A 22831-nucleotide genomic window follows, 5' to 3' on the forward strand; every position below is an offset into this window, starting at 1 on the left:
AGGAAATAAAAATATGGGTTTCTCAGACACACACCATATCTGTGCATGGAACAGAGAACCTATTTTCAAAAGGCAAGAAAGGACCAACATGCACATGCGAAATAATTTCTGCCAGGAGTTCCGTTTTAATGGAGTGTTGCTCAGGAGACTGTTAGTTACATTTTTAACACTATAAATCTGAGAGTAAATCGAATATATGGTTAGAGAAAACAAAAAACAGAACTTTAAATAGCAACTACACATGTTGCCGAATTGATCCTTTCACTGCAATTCATCAGTACATAAAAAAAAAAAAAAAAAACTTTATAATTGAGATTGCTTGGAGAAAAGCCAAGCAAAAGAGCTTTGTTTTACACAAAATAACCTCCCCTGTACAGGTAGTTTAACAGTCAATTATGATCAGTTCAGCAGACTAATTTTTATTGGCTTTATCATCAGGAATTACGCAAATTATCAGATTTTGTCTTTATGGTAGTATGTAAGGACTATATTATAACCAACATATCTGTAGCTCTGACTGAATTTGGCATTGACCAACCACGATACATACTACTGATCTTGAAACTAAAAGTACAGTGTCATGTCTCTGAAATGATCACAGTAAGACTTCCAATGTTTATATACAGACATGCTGTATTCATTAGTTAGGGTAGAACAGAGCTCTTTGCATCTTCCACAGATATGAATAAAGTGTGCACGGTAAGTAAAATTTCAGTTCAAGAGAAGACAGCACTAAAAGGACCATCAATTAGCAGCAGGTAGTGCACAAAATACATCTTTACATCACTGAGAGATGAGCAAGTGGTGTAAAATTTAAAAAAGTTTAAAGTTTATTTTGTTTTGCAGTGTCTTAAAATGCATAATTTATGGGGGAGCACCATTAGTTACAGTAGTACATGCCAGTTCCAAAAAAAAAAAAAAAACCTTCTTTGGACAGTCATCATATTAACCAACCCATTCTGGTGGTTGCGCTGGTAGATTGCGGTAAGTTGAAACATTGCACAGAGAAATAACCAGATTTATTACAAACATTCTGAAATATCCCAGCATAAAAAGAAAAAAAATGTTTTATTTTTTCCCTCCGACTGAGCTTTTTTGTTTGCTCAACTATGGCTTTGCATGGTTTGGAAAGATAAATATTAAAACATCATGTACAACTGAATCCAAAATGAATAGAAAATAAAAGTGGGCAACAGGACAAAAAAGTCCAAAAAAAGATACACAATTAGTGTTTTAGCGTCTAAACGTCAATCTATATAGTGTTAAAAATATCGGTCACAGCTATAGGCCTACACAGTAAGCATACAAATGTAGGTGGTTGAGGGATGTCTGAGAAAATGATTTCACTTTTGATACACCACTTGTTATTCTGTGTAAAGCCGGTGTGCTGCTCTTTACAAGACTCTCTTCTCGGTTCCCATGGTGTATGCTCCTTCGTTTTCAAAAAGGGTTTGTAGCGTCCCTGGATTCAATTTCTCTTGCCCCCCACAACCCTTGTGCTGGAAGACACTGCTGGCTCAATATAGTGTACAGAAGAGAGTGTGGGAAGCTTGGTAGTGCCTGAAGTTCATGTTGCACACCAATAGTGTTGTAGCTGTGCCTCATTCCTGTTGAGCTTGCATCAGGAAATAATGGCATGAGTACGCCGAATTCCCACTAGGTTGTCAGCACTGATAGACCTCCTCATCGCAGCTTTAGATAAGTCTTTGTACTTATCCTCACATAGCCTGGAGATGGCCTATGTAAAAAACAAACACAACACCTTAGGTTACACAGTTTAATAAATATGTATTTAAAAAGGTTGTAAAGGTAAAAAAAAAAAAAAAAATCCCCAAATAGCTTCCTTTACTTACCTCATCCTTGGATTTTGCCTTTAAATGTCCTTATTTCTTCCAAGAAATCCTCACTTCCTGTTTTTCTGCCTGTAACTCCATACAGTAATGCAAGGCTTTTTCCCTGGTGTGGAGTGTCGTGCTTGCCCCCTCCCCTGGAATACAGGACGCTCTCTACGTTGCAGAGAGAGATAGAAGCTGTGTGTTCGTGGGCGTCCTGACACTCCTGTATTGCAGGGGAGGGGGCAAGCACGACACTGCACACCAGGGAGAAAGCCTTGTATTACTGTGTGGAGTTACAGACAGAAGAACAGGAAGTGAGGATTTCTCTGTAAAATGGTAAAATGTTTACCTTAACAACCCCTTTAAGGAAAAAACAGTCTGGGCAATGATAGAGAAGCAATATTAAACAAAAAAAATATTTTCAATTAAAGTATCTTTGGGATAGAGTGGAGGTGGATTAGAACCCCTTTTCAGGTTTTTACTGCTGTCTGTTCCCCATTAGCGAGATTCGCCCTCTATTTGCCCGTTTAATATTATCACTGAAAGTAAAAGTCCCAAGTTGTGGGATGTCCCCAGAAATGCAATAAATCTTACAATGGGGGGCGTGACCTGGAACGATGTGAGGAGCACAGTTCGGGAGCTCTGCTTGAGAATGATACATTTTCTATAATCCTGTGGCTTTCCTACTGCTCTTCTACCTACTATGCACTATCCAGTTTCTCCCTCCAGTTGGCACATTTCTTCGAAGAAGGCAACTGATACAATCTCGAAGTTGGAAAAATTCCGGCTCAAGGAGAAGGACACTGATGGAAGATGAAGTGTCCACGCTTCCTACCAGTGATCCAGCTAGCATTGACACCGTGAAGGTTCAGGAGGCAAAATCTAATTGTCAGAGCACCCTGACAAGTAAAATAGAGGAGGTGAAGACCGATATCTCCCTTATTGGGCAAGACCTGCAGGAACTGAAAGTGAATTACAGAGGGGGAGAACTGGTTCAGCCACGTGGAGGTCGACCTGCTGCCATTGCAGGTTACCACCGAGAGTCTCCAACATCAACTGCATGCTGTGCAGCAAAAACAAAATGACATGGTAAACAGGCTCCAGCGGTGTAACCTCAGATTTGTGGGGCTGAAGGTGCAGAGGGATCCGACCTCACCCACAACCCTTCCGGAGAGCTTGCTCATCACCACATTTGGCAGACCTGCATTCTCAGCAACATTCCAATCGGTGGGCATTCTCCACCTTGAAGCCAGATCACCACCACCACAATGTGCATCCCCACGAACCTTTAAATCCTCAAGTTCCTTAATTATAGAGACAGGGACACCATCTTGCGTCTTACCAAAAATAATAAATCATACAATAGGAACACTAGTTCTGGTGAGCAGGGGGACCCCAACGGATTCCCTTAATTTGCAGATTTTTCCACTCACTTCCTGTTTTGGCGTTGGGACAGAATTGAAGGTAAATCTCCCCAATGAGACAAAGAAGGCAAAAACATCTGAATAAGAGGTTATAGCACTGTCTTACTCTATAAAAAAAAAAAAAAAAAGTTGTGCCTATACTTTAGGCACTGAATATCAATTTATACAAACAAAAATCAAAACAGATTTTACCTCTAGTTTCTGTGCCCTTTCGTTGCTGAGGGGTTCCAGAAGAAAACTAAGGTTATTATCATCCGCAAGAGATCGCAGGTCAAAGTAGTATTTGGCATATACGCTGGCAGGGACATTAATGTTGAACTGCAGCAGCTCAAGGAAGTGCCTCTCCATTTCATTCCTGATATTAGAATTAAAGACACAATGTAAATTAACAAAAAAAATGCACGTTAGAACAAAAAAGGAACTTTAACATGCCCGTAAATTCTTTATCTTGGAGTACAGTACAGGACACAGAAAGAATACTCATATACCATGGAACGTCCCCAAGTAATAAATAGGAAGCGCGGACAACAACAAGGACACGTGCCAACACAGGGTTCGACAAACCCCAGGCGCCAGGTCACAAGGGCAACTGGAAATAGCGGCCTGGCGCCTGGGCTACACTGCGGCATGTGTCTTGTCCCCATGCTGTCCCCGCCCGCGGGTGCGCAGACTAAGAAGCCGTGAGGGCCAGTAATTGAGACCGCGGCCTGCTTGAGCGAGATGCTTACATCAGGGAACTGACGCCCTCTTGTGGTGGTCGGGGCTGCGACAAGCAGTCACCGTCAGCACCGAGGGTTTCCCCTGCCTGTTCTCACTGCCCATCTGCTTTCCAAAAAGGTACAAAGTCATCTGATGTCAGTAAAAGCAATCTGATATTTTATAAAAAAAAAAATAAAAAAAAAAATTGTGTTCCTATTTAAACCCCAATTAAAAGTGTCAGTTAAAAAAAATAAGCACTATTGGGAAAAATCCAATTATTTTATACAAATACATACAATACATTTATTTGCAGTAACACAATTTACACATGGCTACACATGTCCCCATGCTGGGAAAAAAAAATTGGCTCCCAACTTTTCTAGCTGGCTCCTAGATTTCAAGCAAATGTGTCAAGCCCTGTGCCAACAGGCTCAATGAGGGTCACAAAACCCAATGTCAGACTGAGGACCTGGTGGCCAAAAGCTGCATCAGCAGAAGACTCAACCACCTTTTAAAACGTTGAACAGAATTTGGCCTTACACAAGTGGGCTACAGAGGCAGGATGCTGAAAAGCCCAGGAAACTCCCACTAATCTTTTGGAATATGCATTTAAAAACAGGAGATTTCTCTGAGAATTTTAGCTCTAGCACTTGCATTGGAAGACCTAAATAAGTCTGAACTGAGATGCCTTAATAAAAGATCCCTGGTTCTGGCAAGAGAGGTAGTTTGTTGTTGAATTTGGAGGTTAGAATGTCCACATTTGTTTATTTTAGGAACTTGCAAAGCCGCATCAATTAAAAAAAAAGGAGCTCCACCCTGAAAAATGCTGCAAAAATATATATATTTTTTTTATACATACCTGAAGTGCCTGTTGCTAGGCAGATCGTCCCAATCTGACACTTCCTGATCCACGGTCCGTAGCACCACACGGCTCGTGCAGTAGGGAATCGGGCAGTGAAGACGCAACGCTTCACTTCCTGATTCTCTCACCGAGGATGGCGGCGGGGCAGCCGAGACCCGAGCGATTGCTCGGCTTTGGCTGCCAACATCGCAGACACCCTGGACAGGCAAGCATCCTTATTGAAAGTCAGCAGCTACAGTGTTAGTACAGTACCTGTCTGCGAGAATGTGTTTCCAGCACAACGTCATTGCGCTGGTTCTGGGCGACAGGGTGCTGACATCTTGCACTCGCTGGAATAGGAAAAGCATATTCCAGCGAGCACGACATAGAAGCGGCAGGGATCCGACTTGGATTCCCGCCAATTCTAGATGCCGTGTTTGGCATGTATCATGAGGGGGAACTCCACGCCAAGTTTTAAATAAAAAACCTGCATGGGTTCCTCTCCAGGAGCATACCAGGCCCTTCGGTCTGGCATGGATTGTAAGGAGAACCCCCCTACGCCCAAAAAAATGGCGTGGGGGTTCCCCCACAATCCGTAGACCCATGCCCTGCGGCCCCCCACCCCAAAGCGCCATGTCCCCATGTTGATAAGAACAGGGCCTCTTCCCGATAACCCTGGCTGTTGGTTGTCAGGGTCTGCGGGCGGGGGGCTTATTGGAATCTGGGAGCCCCCCACCCTAGGTGAATGAGTATGGGGTACATCGTACCCCTACCCATTCACCTGGAGGAAAAAAGTGTCAATAAAACACACAACACAGGTTTTTAAAATAATTAGTCAGCTCCGGGGGTCTTCTCCACTCTCCCCGGGACTTCTCCCGCTCTCTCTCCGGTCCCTTCTTTGAAGCTCCGTTACTAGCGGCAGCCAGCCCGGTCGTCTTTGTCGCCTTCTGCCTTTTCTTCTGATGTTGACTCAACGCTCCCTCACGCTGTAATGCCGGGTGTGCGGTGCGCAATGATTTATATAGGCCTCTTATGACGTCACAGTCCCAGCTTGCTCCGTGACCCACTGAGCATGCTGGGACGGCGATGTTAAAACAGGCCTATATAAATCGTTGCGCACCGCACACCCGGCATTACAGCGGGAGGGAGCGTTGAGTCAACATCGGAAGAAAAGAAGACAGAAGGCGACAAAGACGACCGGGCTGGCCGCCGCTAGTAAAAGAACTTCAAAGAAGATAGCGGCGGCCAGCCCAGAAGAAGACACCGGAGAGCGGCGAAGACCCCCCGGAGCTTACAAATTATTTAAAAAAAAAAAAAACCTGTGTTGTGTGTTTATTTTATTGACACTTTTCCTCCAGGTGAATGGGTAGGGGTACGATGTACCCCATACTCATTCACCTAGGGTGGGGGGCCGGTATCTGGGGGGCCCCCTTATTAAAGGGGGCTCCCAGGTTCCAATAAGCTCCCAGACCCCGACAACCAACAGCCAAGGTTGTCGGGAAGAGGCCCGGTCCTTAACATGGGGACAGGGTGTGTTGAGGGCATGCGGCCTGGTACGGTTCAGGAGGGGGGGCGCTCGCTCGTCCCCACTCCTTTCCTGACCAGCCGGGCGGCGTGCTCGGATACGGGTCTGGTATGGATTGTGGGTTCCCCCACGCCGTTTTTTTCTGCATAGGGGGGTTCTCCTGGAGGGGAACCCATGACGTTTTTTTATTTAAAATTTGGCGTGGAGTTCCCCCTCATAATTCATACCAAACACGGCGTCTAGAATTGGCGGGAATCTAAGTCTGATTCCCGTCGCTTCTATGTGGGCCATTCCCTGTCGCGGCGAGCTGGCTCCCGCGACGGGGCTCGTAGGTGGTCAATCTCGCTGAGAAAAGGAGAGATTGACACAATATCGCGGTCACCTACTTTAACTGCTGACTTAATTTTTTTTTAAACTGGACCTCCTCTTTAAGCAGTGCTTTAAAGGGGTTGTCCTAAACAGCTTTCTTTACCTTGGTGCAGTCCTCCTTCACTTACCTAAACCTTCGATTTTGCTTTTAAATGTCCTTATTCCGTCTGAAAAATCCTCACTTCCTGTTCTTCTGTCTGTAACTCCACACAGTAATGCAAGGCTTTCTCCCAGGTGTGGAGTGTCGTGCTTGCCCCCTCCCTTGAGGGGGAGGGGGCGAGAAGGAGAGTCAGGACGCTCTCTACGTTGCAGATAGAGAAAGGAGCTGTGTGTTAGTGGGCATCCTGACTCTCCTGCTTGCCCCTCCCCCCTCAAGGGAGGGGGCAAGCACGACACTCCACACCTGGGAGAAAGCCTTGCATTACCGTGTGGAGTTACAGACAGAAGAACAGGAAGTGAGGATTTCTCAGAAGAAATAAGAACATTTAAAAGCAAAATTGAAGGATGAGGTAAGTGATGGACTTCACTAAGGTAAAGCTATTTAGGGATTTTATTTTTTACCATTACAACCCCTTTAAAATATTTTAAATTCACATCAGTGAACAAGGAACTTACAATTTAAAAAGGTCCCCGACACACATACATACCTACCAGTGCCAAGTTAGACAAACTAACCTACCAACATGTCTTTGGAGTATGGGAGGAAACCCATGCAGGCACAGGGAGAACATGAAAGTTCAATGCACCTAGTGTCATGGTTGAAATTCAAACTGATGACCCTGTGCTGCTAAGTGGAAGTGCTAACCACTTAGCCACTGACCACATCCCACATTTCCGGCATCTCAAATTGAAAACATCTGGATGAAAAGCCCATTCTCCTCGATCCACGTGATGGAAATAATCTGCCTTACAGTTGTCAACTCTTGGGAAGTGGACCACAGATCGGAGAGCACATTTCTGTCTAAGATAATCTGCTTGTCTTTCCTCAAGGTAGCCAGACTCCTGTTGCCCCCTTGATAGGGTTTGTAGGCCACTGCAGTGGTACTGACTGCATACCGATAGGATGCCCCTTCAGAGAATGGGTAATCCAGGGGGTCCAGTGCTACAGGACCAAACTGACAGCTCTTGGCTCAAATATGTTGATTTTTCTTTGACTTATGGATTGAAACAATCCAGACCAACCTAAGACTAGTGTCTGCTGTGATTACTTTCCAGTAATAGGAAAAGAAGGGTCCCCCCCACGGGTAGGTCTGGGGTGGTGATCCACCAAAATAAAGAACTCCTTGTTTGGCTGGACAGGAGCATAGGCAAATCAAGAGAAAGAGGCTGCTTTTTCTAGGTCAAGATATTGTTTGAGAATTCTTCAATTGAATTGAGCAAAAGGTACTGCCTCAAAGGCAACTACCATTAGGTCCTTGGTGGACGAAATCTTGCACTAAAAAAGAAAAGGCTGAAGCCTGGTTACAGCAGATGGGTGCTCTACATTTAGAGGAGCTGGGGGCTCCTGAGAAATGTGATTTTGGGACCTTTCAGTTTTTTTAATGAAACCTTCCCACTTGTGACCTCTGATGGATTGGTCAAGTGCTTCGCCAAACAGATGTCTTCCTTGGAAAGGCAAATGAATTAGGCACAGTTTGCAGGCAGCGTCGGCACATGTGAATGGAGAGTGAAGCCATTCTGGAAACGTGTCCAATGACATGCTCTGGGGGAACTACACAGAAAAGCAGAGCAAAACGCAATAGCTGTAATAAGAAGATCCAACAGCATTGTCCTAGTGCAGTTAGACATACTGTAATTGAAGCAAGAGCTGGACCTGATGGCAATCTGTGTGTGTGTGGGGGACGACGACAGACTGACAGACTGAGAGCTTCCTCCAATACTGCCTCAATATCCTCTTGATATTGCATTCTAGGACTGGCATATTGAGATTAGATTTCGATTGAGAAACAGGATGGGTAGAGGCATAGCGTTTCTGGGCCCGAGACAAAAATGGTTGTTCTATTATTATTAGGTATCTGTCTGAAGAAAAAAGGCACAAAGATGCAAAGAATTTAGCTTTAGCCAAGAAGGCCACAAAAATTGGATGCCAAGTCCAGTGTTGGAGCCGGTTCTTGTGACAAAGCATCCCTTGCACCGCCACTGAGTGTTGCGCAGGCCTTCAGCAGAGCAAACGTTCACGTGCAATTTTGCATCAACTCGTTGCACCTGGTCTCTGCCAGAACTACTTGCGAGTGTATTCCCCTGGGGGGTACTCACCGAGTAAGGTATGGGGTGTAGACCGTAACCCAGGTGTGGCAAAAGTGCAAGACGAAGCACCCAATAACTTATAACTAGGGCTTAAGGCAGAAGTGGCGGTAAAGTGTGTGACATGTGATCAACTAGTCATCCAGCTGAGACTGAGCTTTGAGTGGATGAATCTTGGTGCCAAGTTTGGACTATATTTAAGTCAGGGTTTGACAAATTTGCTTGGAATCTAGGAGCCAGCTAAAAAAGTTAGGAGCCAGAAAACGCACCCCGTCCCGATGAGCTTGTGCGCAGAAGCGAACACATACGTGAACAGTGCCCGCATATGTAAACGGTGTTCAAACCACACAAGTGAGGTATCGCCGCGATTGGTAGAGCAAGAGCAATAATTCTAGCTCTAGACCTCCTCTAACTCAAAACATGCAACCTGTAGATTTTTTTTAAACGTCGCCTATGAAGATTTTAAAGGGTAAAAGTTTGTCGGCATTCCACGAGCGGACGCAATTTTGAAGCGCGACATGTTGGGTATGAATTTACTCGGCGTAACATTATCTTTCATAATATAAAAAAAAAATGGGGATAACTTTACGGTTTTATTTTTTAATTAAAAAAAGTGTAATTTTTTCCCAAAAAAAGTGCGCTTGTAAGACCGCTGCGAAAATATGGCATGACAGAAAGTATTGCAATGATCGCCATTTTATTCTCTAGGGCAGGGATATGCAATTACCGGACCTCCAGCTGTTGCCAAACTACAAGTCCCATGAGGCATAGCGAGACTGACAGTATCAAGCATGACACCCAGAGGCAGAGGCATGATGGAACTTGTAGTTTGGCAACAGCTGGAGGTCCGCTAATTGCTTATCCCTGCTCTAGGGTGTTAGGAGAGATAGATATATATATATATATATATATATATATATATATATATATATATATATATATATATTTACTTACTAACTCCCTCTCATGGATAACACTGAGCCCACTCTCGAGTGGTGTCCAAGACCCTTTAGTGCCGGTTCACACTGGCTCTGAAGCCGCCCCATACAGCAAGACGTCAGCGCGGCTTCCAAACGACTTCTGTAATAGAAGTCAGTGCAAGCCGCTCCGAAATCATCCCCAAGTAGAACAGGAACCTTTTTCAAAGTCAGAGCAACTGGAGTCGCTCCAATTAGAACGGTTCCATTGCACTGAATGGAGTGCGACTTGTCAGGCGGCTAAATACATCTAACCGCTCAGCACTAAACTGTTTTAAATATAGGTTTCACACACTAAAAAGTATATTAGTGTAAGCTTGCTACAGATAGCTGTATATGAAATAAGTAGGAAATTAGTAGCACAAAAGTTTTCACACGTTTTAGCCGATCCTCCAAATGCATGATTCAGAACAACCCATTGTAATTCTGAATTGGTGGGCAGGAGACTTAGTGACTTGGCTTGATCTAAGGCCTTGGGAAGGTCTGAAATATACTCTGCAGGGGATGTTGTCAGAGCGTGTTTAGAGCTTTTGTGGTCAGACTCCTGAGCTTCCGTGGAGGCTCCTGATAATAAAGCAGAGGATTCCACAAAGCAGTTGTCTGTTCCCTAGGATAGAGAAGTCAGAAGAACAGACAAGTCTACACTCCCTGTAGAGTTGGGAGCTGGGGGTCACCCATTGCAGCGGGATGTTGCCCACTGTGTGTCTGTACAGACATCTGAACCCGCATGGCAAAACTGAAGCTAGGCGCAAAGTGGGAGGAAAGAATTTCCAGGCAGTTGGTACTAATGAGGGCCGGATGGTCACAGAGTTTAACATGGTGCTTTTCAAAGCAGGAGCAGAAGCTGGATAGTGCTATTTACAAGGAATGAAAGTGAGGGGGAAAAAAGCATATGTACGAGACAACACCCAGGGGGATAATGTTCAGTCCCTCAGCGTTAACCCTTTTCTTAGTAAAACTGGCAGTAGTGGGGAATCTGAAAGGCACCCAGTGATAAAAAATAGCAAAGTAGTTGCAAGTGGTTTAGCGTGACCAAGCATACTCACAAAAGAAAACTTCAGAGACAGGGTGACACCTGGGATTGTGACACAGCTCTGGACTTGGAAAATACTCCAAAGCCAACACAATACACCCAGGTTTGGAAAGCACAAAAATGTAGAGCCCAGTGCCCAAAGGTCCCATTCCAGGCTAGCCCTACAATATCCAGTCAAGCAGGATCTGCGTACACACGGTGACCCCAAATAATAGTCCATGCTGCTGCTTTGTGTGGCACCCCATAGGTTAAATCTGGTGACTCCAACATTGGAGGGTGCCAGCATCAAAGCTCATAGTAAAGTGCCAAACATCAAAGAGAATGCCGTACACTGAAGGCAGCCCAGTCCAGGTTTAAAGGAATGACAGTCTGTCTCCACTCAGGTCATGCCCTTCTAAGAAGCGTGGCCTGAGAAGAGACAGTCTAAAGCCATTCCTTTACACCTGGACTGGCCTGCATTTGGTGTGTGGCATTCTATTGCCGATAACTGGATCCGCATACAGCCAACAAAAGGTAATTTGAGAAAACGCAGAACCAGATTGCTCAAACAGCAATGTAAAATAGAAGAAAAAAATAAATTGTAAAAGTTTAGCAAAATTTGGTTAGCTTCCTCTTAACAGACCTGAAGAAAAAAGGCATCCATCCCTCTAAAACAATCAGCAAAAATTGAAGAATGCCAGGTAGAGGGGTTATACAGGGGCAGGTTTACACATTTTTCTATTTGCAAATGTCCGATTCTCCTTTAGCAGCAATATAACCGGAATGTACCCAAATTCCTGTGTCCCTCTGAATGAGAAAAATACACATTTAGGAAGGAAGGCAGGCTAATCAAAAAGTGAAGTGAGGTTATCCAGAGAGTTTTCAATTGACCCGTTATGGCTACTGGAGTGCGAAAGCTACAAGGAACGAAATATAAAAAATGGATTCCATTATGTTGGATTAATGCTGACAATGACCAATATTCTCATATCCAAAGCAAGATAACCCAGACTAAAATGTTCAGACAAGGATATGCCATCTTTAAAAACACTTGTCAAGGAAAACCTGTGTGTGTGTGTGTGTGTGTGTGTGTGTGTGTGTGTGTGTGTGTGTGTGTGTGTGTGTGTGTGTGTGTGTGTGTGTGTGTGTATGTGTGTATATATATATATATATATATATATATATATATATATATATATATATATATATATATATATATATATATATATATATATATATATATACACACACACACACACACACACACAGAAAATCAACTATATTTGTATCCATTTGATATTTGTGCCAAGATAGATATGCAGGCCGTTACTGCCGAGCACTGGTTTGGTAACCATTTTAGCTTCAGAAGTTTTACCCCCACTTCATGACCAGGCCATTTCTGCAATACGGCACTGCGTTACTTTAATTGTGTGGTGGCACGACACCAACAAAATAAAATTCCCCCACAAATAAAGCTTTTGTTTGGTGCCATTTGAACACCTGCATTTTTTTATCTTTTGTGCTATAAACAAAAAATTAAGAAATTTTGAAAATGCTACAAAACTAATCCATACGCTATAAAACACATCCAATAAACAAAATATAAATAATCAAATCCCAAGGGTATATTGATTGGTTTGTGCAAAAGTTATAGCGTTTACAAAACTATGGGACATATTTATGGAATTTTTATTTGATTACGCTTTTACTAATAATAGCAGTGATCAGCAACTTATAGCGGGACTGATATTGCGGCAGACAAATCAATGATACTAGAAAAAATTGTGTGGTCCAAGGCACCATAGGTAAATGGCCTCCATCCCAAATTTGAACAGAAAAAAGAGAGTTTGGTCAGCGGGACTTTAAATGAGACCAATCACCATGCGGAGTAAGCATACAAGGTATACAGTATTGCTTAATTGGGTTCCAACACAAAAGGGGGGGAGTTAGTTCGGGACTTGGAATGAGAGATGTATAACAAAGGGCAGTCTTGGCAAAGAGCATTTTATTATGCCTTGTGATATAATATAAAGCATACTGAATGACAAAAATTGCATCCACAAAATCGCATAAACATGCTACAAATTACATATGCACACCACCACCATGGTACGTGGCATATCGTGGAGACAAGTCCAGCATAACATGAACCAATCAATGATATTAATACAGTAATCAGAGCAAAAAGTATGCACCATCACTGTACGAATGACATTGGCTGTGAGGGGGTTATCAGGGTCGATCAAAGGGTTAACCGTGTGCTTAGCCAGTGTTTTAATGTAGTGTGGGAGGTGCTTTTACTAGGAAAGGCATGGATCAATGACCCATGCCTTCCTTACTGACAGAACGTCAATCTGCCTAGTTTACAGTGGTACACAGGCAGAACGGCGGTCTGACTGTGTCAGAAACGATCAGCGGGGGGCGGCGAACATTGAGTCTGGAGAACTGCCGATTGGCTCCTGCTGTCTAGAATCAGTGGGAGCGAGCTGCCGGTGGCGCACACTCAAGCCCGCTACCTGAAAGTGCAGGATCATTTATACATACAAGTGACCCTGCGCAGCATGGCTGCCCTGTAACAGTAAAAAAGCTATAGGGTAATTGACAAGTAGTTAAAGAGGAAATTCACTCTCAATCAACATCGACCATTTTTATGCTCCTAGCATTAGTAAATAACGCAGATCATATTTACTTGTTTTTAACTTTTTTTTTTTTACATTGCTTCAGTTACTTCCCGATTTCCATGCCTAGGCAAATTATGTCAGATCGATGAGTCTTGGGTGGGGGGGGGGGGGGGGGGGGGGGAGGGTTTTTTACAACTAAGCACACCTTCCTGCACAAGCCAAGGGCAGATAGATTCCAGGAAGATATTGCAACATGAATCATCCGCCCTTACTCAAGGTGGCCATGGCCAGAAACGCTAGGGGATGTTTTTCAAAGTAATTTCTCAGCAAAATAAAGCACAAAGATAGATGTGGGAGTTTGCTTTGAATATTAAAAATGTATTAAATAGCACTTTTGGTTTGTGATGCTTAGATACAATGTAACAAAATACAAACAATTCTGCGCTGTCTAAAAGTGAGCAGCTGACACTACCAGTGGACAAATGGTAAAGGACAGAAGAAACATAAAAAGTGTAGCACATTTAACAAATAAGATAACACCTGAATATATTGTACATCAGTGAATAAATAAACAATTGAAAAATTGGTGTGAAACACTGAAAATTTATATTTATATATATATATATATATATATATATATATATATATATATATATATATATATATATATATATATATATATATATATATATATATATATATATATATACATATACATACACATACACATACACACATACCATACACACAAAATCACTAATAAGTGAAAATAATGATCAAAATAATGATCAAAAGTTCAATGTGAATTGGGGTAGTAATACTTCCAATATTCTGAAATAAAGCAAGTGCAATAGAAGAAACCACCACCAACCAAAGAAGAAGAGGCTTACCCAAGGCAGTGAACCCTGAAGAACATATGTTCAAAGGGTCAACTGGGCATGGTGTAAACAACTGAAAACTGGATCCTCAGCTGCACTTCCCAGAAAAAAGACTCCCACACAGATCACTTTAAGAAAAAGAGGGTTGTTCTAATATATAAGGTGCTTCCGGGTGGTAACCCAATAAGGGCCAGGAAGTGGAGCCAAAAAGGATTTGAAAGTAAAAGTGAAGGGCACATAGTGTAATACTGTATGTAAAACAAATTAATGTAGGTAAGAACACTTACATTTGGAAGAATAAAAACGCTGATCAAATGTTAAAAACCGGCAGAAGTGGAGTCTCCACTGCTGCTGCTCTTACCATTTGATAAGCGCTGTTTTCCATCCTCAGCAGAGGAGTATAGACACCCTTTTTTACAGGGTGGATAGAGTAGTCTTAGAATGAGGGTGGGGTAGATTTGTCTAGCTTGAATTTGCCAGCAATTCCACTTTAACTCCTGCCTGAATTGCAGAAGGAGCACCACGGCTCACGCAGTTGTGGGAATGGGCCGCGCGCTCACGCTGCACACTGCGAAGCGTGCCCGTGGTTTGAACGGACTATGTCCGCCGGCAACCCATGATCGCCTATTAGAGGCAGAACTGGGAACTGATCTGTCATGTCCCTGGCAGCTCATCCCCCCCTACAGTTAGAACAAACCCAGGGAACACAGGTAACCCCTCGATCGCCCCTAAGTGTTAACCCCCTTCCCTGCCAAAAGTCCATAAATCTATCTCATAGTTTGTAGACGTGATAACATTTGCGCAAACCAAATCAATACATGTCTACTGCGATTTTTTTTTTTAACTATATAACAGATGGATATCTATCTATCTAAACAGATGAATATGTTTTATATATTTTTTTGTATATTTATTAAAGCAAAAAAAGTTCTTCAAAATCTTCGCAATTTGTTTATAGCGCAAAAAAACCCGCAGAGGTGATCAAATACCACCAAAAGAAAGCTCTATTTGTGGAATGAAAAAGGACGTCAATTTTGTTTGGGTAGTGTCGCACGACCGTGCAAATGTCAGTTAAACCGATGCAGTGCCGTATTGCAAAAAATTGGCTTGGTCATTAAGGGAGCAAATTCTTCCGGTCCTTAAATGGTTAAAGAATTCACACACGTTTGCAGAATCGTGGCAGTTGAAGATAAAACAGAGGGTAAGATGGCAGCTTCCTTGGCAGAAAAAGAGGGTTTCGTTTGACTGTAAAAAGGAGAAGCCGTTGAAAAGCCATGCAGTGCCTTAAATTACGGATTTCGCAACGGAAAAGTCTTGAGTGCAGAAATATATTCCCCTACTTTCCACAACAATTCAGCTTGAAAAATCCATAGGTTCCTGAAATGGTGTCATGTACCTTTGTAAAGGATAGCAATAAGATCTACCACATAATTTAGCCGGGGAGTTAGGGAAATGAAAATTTGTTAGCTTTGTGGTGTTATTTTGCATCACGGCCATCATTCACATACTTCTTTTACTACCGATGTAGATATTGCCGCCCACATTTTATGCAGTGAACAGCAAAATCAATTTTAGTAATTCTTCAATTAGTAATTCATTAATGTGCAGTTGTAGAAGTAGCACAATTTGCTATTCATAATGCACACAAAGCACGGGGTACCATTCTGTGGGGGCTATTGTCTAGTAACACAAATTAAACATGGGGTCATTCTACTGAGGACCAATAAAAGGCAAAAAAATATACAATGAATGACAACAGGTGCGTTATTGATGCAGCCAAGATTGCCAGTGGCAGTGGCTTTTACTGATCCTAATATCTGACAAGTTTTGATTCTTTTATGCCTGTGAGGGGGCAGGGGAATTCCTTGTTCCATAGTGGCATTTATTTATTTATTATGTGATGAGTTCATATTGCCTGAAGAGCCCCTTTTCACCAAGATAATAGCTGCAGCTCTGTGCCGATCCATTTGTTGCCTTGGTGATGTGCCCACTTCTTTTGTGGATACGTCTGTACTTTAGTAATAATAAAAAAGAGCCCATTCCTGTTATCAATCCCGTGATAATGTTGCAGAGTTCATCAGAGCTAATAAACAGCAAGTACCATTTCCTTTCATCTGCTCTAGTGTAGTGTGTCTGCAAGTGAGTTAAAGGAGGATAGTACAACTGCAATCCTGGAGTCCATGCGTCAATGGCACATTTATAAATGGCTGGGGAATAGCGCGAGGTTACTTCGTTATCACAGTTAAGCTCTATTTTAATAGTATTATACATTTCTAAAAAGGAAGTGGTCTTGCATCTGAAGTAAATATTTTGTGATCAGGTCAATTGTGTCACTTTTTTGTCTGGCATCAAATTGAGCAAACATCTGTCAGTTCTCAATATGGTAGCAAGTCGTCTTGTTTTAAAGCAAACTGTTGTATAAAAAAGGAAAGAATCGGCTTTTCGTAAAAAAAAATAAAAAAATGAAAAAACTAGAGATAACTTTGTAAATTGGTGGCAGAAACATTTTTCAAATGGGTTGAGACAGGGCCATGTGTACCATGCTGTAGCAACCCCTCTTTTAACCACACTCCGTAAAAGGTCTGGGAACTGAGGAAACCAGTTGCTGGAATTTTGGGAGAGGAAGGCTGTCCCATTCTTGCATAATATAAAATTCTAACTGCTCAACAGCCCTGGTTCTTAGCTTTTTTTTTTTTTAAATCAAAACAACGTTTATTGAGCATAGAGTCAGGGTGGTTACAGAAAGTGCAATAATCGGTGCAACATGCACCACAAGCAAGGATACATGGTAATGTCAAGTGTACGGACATGACAGACAGAACAAAGACAGAGTGAATGTCATATGAAGATGCGGAACAGAACCTGGGGACAGGGCAAATTAAAGATGGGGGCCATAGCCCGGGGGTGCCCAGCAGGTGCGTATGGGGGGTTCATCCAGTAGGAGTACCGCAGGAGGAGGCTTCCCCCAACCATCTATCCCAGATCTTGTTATATTTGCCGGGGCATCCCCTATGGACATAAAAGAAGCTTTTTAAAGGGTAAGGTATCATTAACAGCCTTGATCCATTGTTGCAGGGTAGGGGGGGGACCCCTCAGCCAGGTTTTCGCTATCTGAAGCCTTGCAAGGAACAGCGTCTCTTGCAAAAATGTGTTAAGATATTTCTCGGCCTCAGACAGCGAAAATAGCCCGAACAAACATTGTCGGGGGCTAAGAGAGAGGGGGGGAGCCCATACGGTCATGGAGGAACCGGACCACCTGGGTCCAGAAGCCGTGCACGCAGGGGCACTCCCACAGAAGGTGGTAAAAGGTAGCTTCAGGAGAACCACAGCCCGGGCAGTTAGGATTACTACCCGGCCTAAACTTTGAGATACGGCGAGGCGTCAGATAGGACCGATGCAGAATGTATAATTGGGTGAGACGATCTGAAATTTTAGGAGAGACTAATCTACAGTTAATAAGGACTTTGTCCCAGTCACCCGGCGACAGCACCCCCAGATCAGGCTCCCAACGGGACTTAGCCTGCTGGAGAGTGGCAGTCGCCGAGGGAACCAGGAGGTATGAATAGAATTGGGAGATCAGTTTCTTGGGGTCCGAACCCAGAACAATATCAACGGGAAGTGGGATTTCGAGCGGTGGAATATTAGTGCCGAATTGTGTGGTGATTGCATGACGAAGCTGGAGATAGCGGAAGAACATATGATTGGCTAGGGTGTGGGTATCCTTAAGGGATTGGAAGGACCTGACCGAACCGTGCGCAACGACTTGTGCAAGATAGACAATTCCGCTCCTGACCCAAACACCATGGTCAGGGACCATGGCAAGCTCAGGCAAGAGAGGATTATCCCAAAGGGGTGTATGAGAGTGTGGAGAGGGAGCCTTGCCGACTGACAAGGCAATGTGCCAGATTTTGCGGTGGTGAAAGAGTAGTTGGTTCCCGACGTCCACCCGCCTGGAGTTGCGAGGTTCGCAGAACATAACCTGAAAGGGGTGCGAGACCGGGCCCGGGGTCATGGAGCACACCATGGCCAGGTAACGCCCCCTGTCGGAGTGATGGATATAATAAAAATGGGAGAGCTGGGATGCAACATAGTAAAGGAAAAGGTCAGGAACCGAAGCGCCACCTTGGCTGGAGGGGCACTTCAGCACCCGCCATGGTAATTTATGCCGGGAGGGGCCCCAGACAAACGAGTTAATAATGGACTCCATAGCTTTAAAAATACGGGGAGGGATATACAACGGGGCATGCCAAAAGGCATAGAGCAGTTTCGGGAGGAGAATCATCTTAACCAGGCTTATACGGCCCATCACCCCAAGAGGGAGACGGGACCATGTTTGCGTTTTGGTTTTTAAAGTGTGGAAAAGTGGCTCAATGTTAAGGCGTATATAGTCTGAAGGGGATCTAGTAACGTGGACACCCAGATATTTAATAACATCCGTACGCACAAGTGGAAGGGCCGCCTGGACTGCAGTGGGGGGACCTAGATCTAAAGGGAGGATGTGTGATTTAGTCCAGTTAATCTGTAAACCTGAAAATTCCCCGAACTGAGTTATTACTTGAAGGGCCGTCTGTAGTGAGGGGCCTGCATCCGAGAGGTAAAGGAGCATATCATCTGCGTAAAGGCTCAAAAGTTCAGTGACACGACCACAGCGCAACCCGCTGATCCCAGGGTGATTGCGTAGGGCTATACTGAGGGGTTCTACGGCAAGAGCATAGAGCATGGGCGAAACGGGGCAGCCCTGCCGGGTACCGCGGGACAGGGAGAAGGGGGAGGAGGTTCTACCGTTAACTCTAATACGCGCCGTGGGGGTATGGTATAGCAGTTGAAGCCATTTTATGAAACGGGGACCGAAGCCAAACCTACCAAGGCATTCCCATAAGTACTTCCATTCGACCGAATCGAAGGCCTTGGCAGCGTAGAGGCTAACTAGCACTCTGGAGCCCACGTCCGCATGCTGGGCCTGAAGGTTCATATACAGCCTACGGAGGTTAAAGGCCGTGTTTTTGTTGGGCATGAACCCAGTCTGATCAGGGTGTATCAAGCTAGTGATGACTTTATTGAGACGCAGGGCAAGGATTTTAGCGAGAATCTTTACATCCAGCTGGAGAAGTGAGATGGGACGGTAGGACTCAGGAAGCAGGGGGTCCTTACCTGCCTTTGGTATCAGGACGATAAGGGCTTCGCTCATGGAGGAGGGAAGTGTACCCGCGTCAAAGACGTAATTATATAGCGCGCAGAGCCTGGGAACAAGGGTGTCTTGAAAGGACTTATAGAATTCAAGGGGCAGCCCGTCGGAGCCCGGGGTTTTAGAGGTGGGAAGGCTTGCCAGGGTCGTCTCAACACAGACAGTGGTAATGGGAGCCTCAAGCATAGTGACTTGGTCTGGAGATAATGTAGGGAAGGCGACACCCTGTAGGAGGGCAGTGAGGTCTTCTGCGGAGTGTTGTGCCGTAGAGGTGTAGAGCTTCGAATAAAAGGACCTAAACTCCTCCGCTACCCGATCGGGGTCCGAGAGTAAAACCCCGGACTCCGTGCGGAGGGCCACAATCACTGGGGGTTTATGGTCTAGGTGTGCCATATAGGCAAGGAGACGGCCAGCCCGCTCCCCATGCTCGTACGTACGCTGTTTGCTGAAAAAGATACCACGGCGAGCCTTCTCAAGGTGTAATTGATCAGTCAGCCTAGTCTGTAGACGTAGCTGAGAGGCAGTAGTGTCCGACGGGTCAGCCTGAAAGGCTCGTTCGAGGGCCCTAAGCTGCGTCTCGGCCTGTTGGATCAACAGTCTAGAGGAGGCCTTATGTCTGTTGATGTGAGAGGAGAGAAACATGCGGACGTGAAGCTTGAACGCTTCCCATACATGACCCGCCGAGGTGGAACCGTCATTTGTGTTAAAGAAACGGACCCATTGAGACCCTATAGATGCCAAGTCCGGAAGGACACTCAACCAAAATGGGTTAAGACGCCAGGTCTGGGACGTAGGGGGTGACGGGAGTCTCAGCTTGATCCAGTATGGGGAGTGGTCAGAAAGTGTCCTAGTGTCAAATCCTACATCGAGAAGATGTGGAAGGAGGGAGGGGGTCAGCAAAATGAGGTCTATGCGTGACATTACTGCACGGGAAGGGGTGAAACAGGAGAATCCTAATTGAGTAGGGTACCTATGTCGCCAGGTGTCAACTAGGGCGAATTCAGCCAGGAACTTGCCAAACCTAGTGGTCTCCGGCACGGGACCCACAAGGGCACTCTGGCCCAGTCTGTCAAGGGATGGGGAGATAACCATGTTAAAGTCGCCTGCCCATATGGCAGGCACTGACGGATGGGAAGTCATGAAAGCCACCCCCCGCTGAAGCACCTCAAACTGGAAGGGGGGAGGGACATAGAAGGCAAGGAGCAACATCTCGAGGCCTCCAATGGTGGCGTGTAAAAATAAGTAACGGCCCTGTGGATCAGATTGTAGCGTGTACAGTTGAAACTGCTGTGATCTCGCCACAAGCACCGCCACTCCCCGGGAGTTAGAGGTGTGGGGGGCCTGGTATACCCACCCCACCCAGGCTTTTTTAAGGCTCAGTTGTTTTTGACCTGCAAGATGCGTTTCCACTAAAACAGAGACGTCAGCATGCTGGGATTTCAGGTGGGAAAGGACTGCCGAACGTTTAGTCCGATCTCCCAGGCCCCGAACGTTCCAGGTCACTATCTTTAGGGGCGCCATGGGCATGAGTAGAAGCGTAAGGGACGGAGCCGCCCCCCCAAAAGCGAAGGGGCAGCAATCGGTCCAGGGCGCCCCGAGGGCCGCGCGGAGTGACCAGGAGGTAGCAGGCGGGGATCGCACGTCCCCCGGGGGACCAAGAGGAACCCAGCATGGGGAGGCGCGAGGCCCGTCCTGCGTGCGAGAGCCCACAGAGTCCCATCAAGAGCACAACAAGATATACATTAAAGCTTGCATAACACTTTGACATTATAATGGAAAAGAAAAAAACAAAAACAAAAATAACAGTACTGTGATGAACACATAGAACATAACCTGCAATGACACTGGACCGACATAGCAGGCATAACACCCCACCACCCACCAAAAGTCTGAGTGCAGGGGCCGGCCAGGGAAACTGTAGCTTAGCAATGGTTGCCTGGGGTGTTGAAAGTACCCCAAGTTCAGGGCAACCAGCGGGGTCGGGGGGCGACCAAACTGTAGAGCATACACTGGTGTAAGAGGGGGGTATCAGTTCAGGTGAGATACCAGTGTGGGTGAGTCGCTCGTGACTCATGACAGGAGATGATCGGGGGGAGCAGGGAAGAAGGGGGGGGGAAGAAGTCAGGCAGGATAAGCGAGGGTGAAAGGGGAAGGGGAAGCCCAAGGGCAGCATAGCCAACTCACGATCAGGAGGTCCGAGCAGCAATGGCGGCGATGTCCAGGAAAATCAAAGCAGCATGTGATGAGAAACAAGTAGTTCACAAAAGCAAAAGTAAACGATGGATCAGTTGCGGGACGAGCCAGCTCCGTCGCGGCGCTCCAGCCAGGAGAGGACAGCCCGAGTATCTTCAAAAAATTGAGCCTTGCCATCACACACAACACGAAGCCGCGCAGGGAAAAGCATCGCGTATGGCAGGTGATGCACCCGGAGCTGTCGCTTTGCCTCCGTGAATCGCGCCCTCCTCTTCTGGACCTCCGATGAGAAGTCTGGATACACGGCGACCGTTACATTGCCAAGGGGGATGTTCCCTTTCTCCCGGGTAAGGCGGAGGACGGCATCACGATCGCGGTAATTAAGTAGCTTGGCAATGAAGGTCCTCGGGGGTGCACCCTCAGGGGGGGGTTTTGCAGCGAGTCGGTGGGCGCGCTCCACAACGAAAGTGGAGGAGAAGGCCTCCCTGCCGAATGTTTGAACAAGAAGGTTTTCTAGGTAGGTAGGAGGGTCCGTTCCTTCGGAGCGCTCGGGAAGCCCCACGAAACGCAGGTTACACCTACGAAGGCGATTCTCCATGTCGTCTTGCTTGGATAGCACCGCCTGGAGCTGGTGTTGCAAGCCTTCCACCGTGACCTGGAGCGGGTGGAGGCCATCCTCCACGTGGTCAAGCCTGCGCTCTGTCTCCGACACACGGTCCCGCAACTTGTGCATGTCATGCCGAATGTGGGAGATGTCCACCTTGATCTCCTCAATCCTGGTCGTGAGGGACGTTTGGCAGGCAGCGATGGCATCCAGAACCCAAGCGGTATCGCCAGATGGACGGTCCTCGCTCCCTGGGAGTATGGCGACGCCATCTTCCTCCCCTGGTCCCGATCTCCATGGCGGCTCTTGTCGAGTTTAGCAAGGGCACCGGACTTCTTAGGGGGTGACATACTGCTCTCGAATAGTAGAGGCATAGGAGGGTAAGCCGATGGCCGGTTTTCAGGGATATTTCCCCCAGGATGGA

The 22831-nt window shown here is 45.5% G+C and overlaps 1 protein-coding gene across 1 annotated transcript in view; it reads right to left on the reverse strand.

The window, feature by feature from the left end:
* Positions 1–408: 408 nt before the first annotated feature.
* Positions 409–22831, reverse strand: part of CCNYL1 (cyclin Y like 1) — a 79648-nt gene continuing 57225 nt past the window's right edge. The window contains exons 9-10 of the mRNA XM_040357363.1: positions 3452–3614; positions 409–1738 (exon numbers count right to left, since the gene is read on the reverse strand). Of these exons, the coding sequence (XP_040213297.1) occupies positions 1622–1738; positions 3452–3614 (280 nt within the window). The 3' untranslated portion in view covers positions 409–1621. The remainder of the gene's footprint in view (positions 1739–3451; positions 3615–22831) is intronic.

This window comes from Rana temporaria, chromosome 6 (assembly GCF_905171775.1).
Source record: "Rana temporaria chromosome 6, aRanTem1.1, whole genome shotgun sequence".
NCBI lineage: Eukaryota > Metazoa > Chordata > Amphibia > Anura > Ranidae > Rana > Rana temporaria.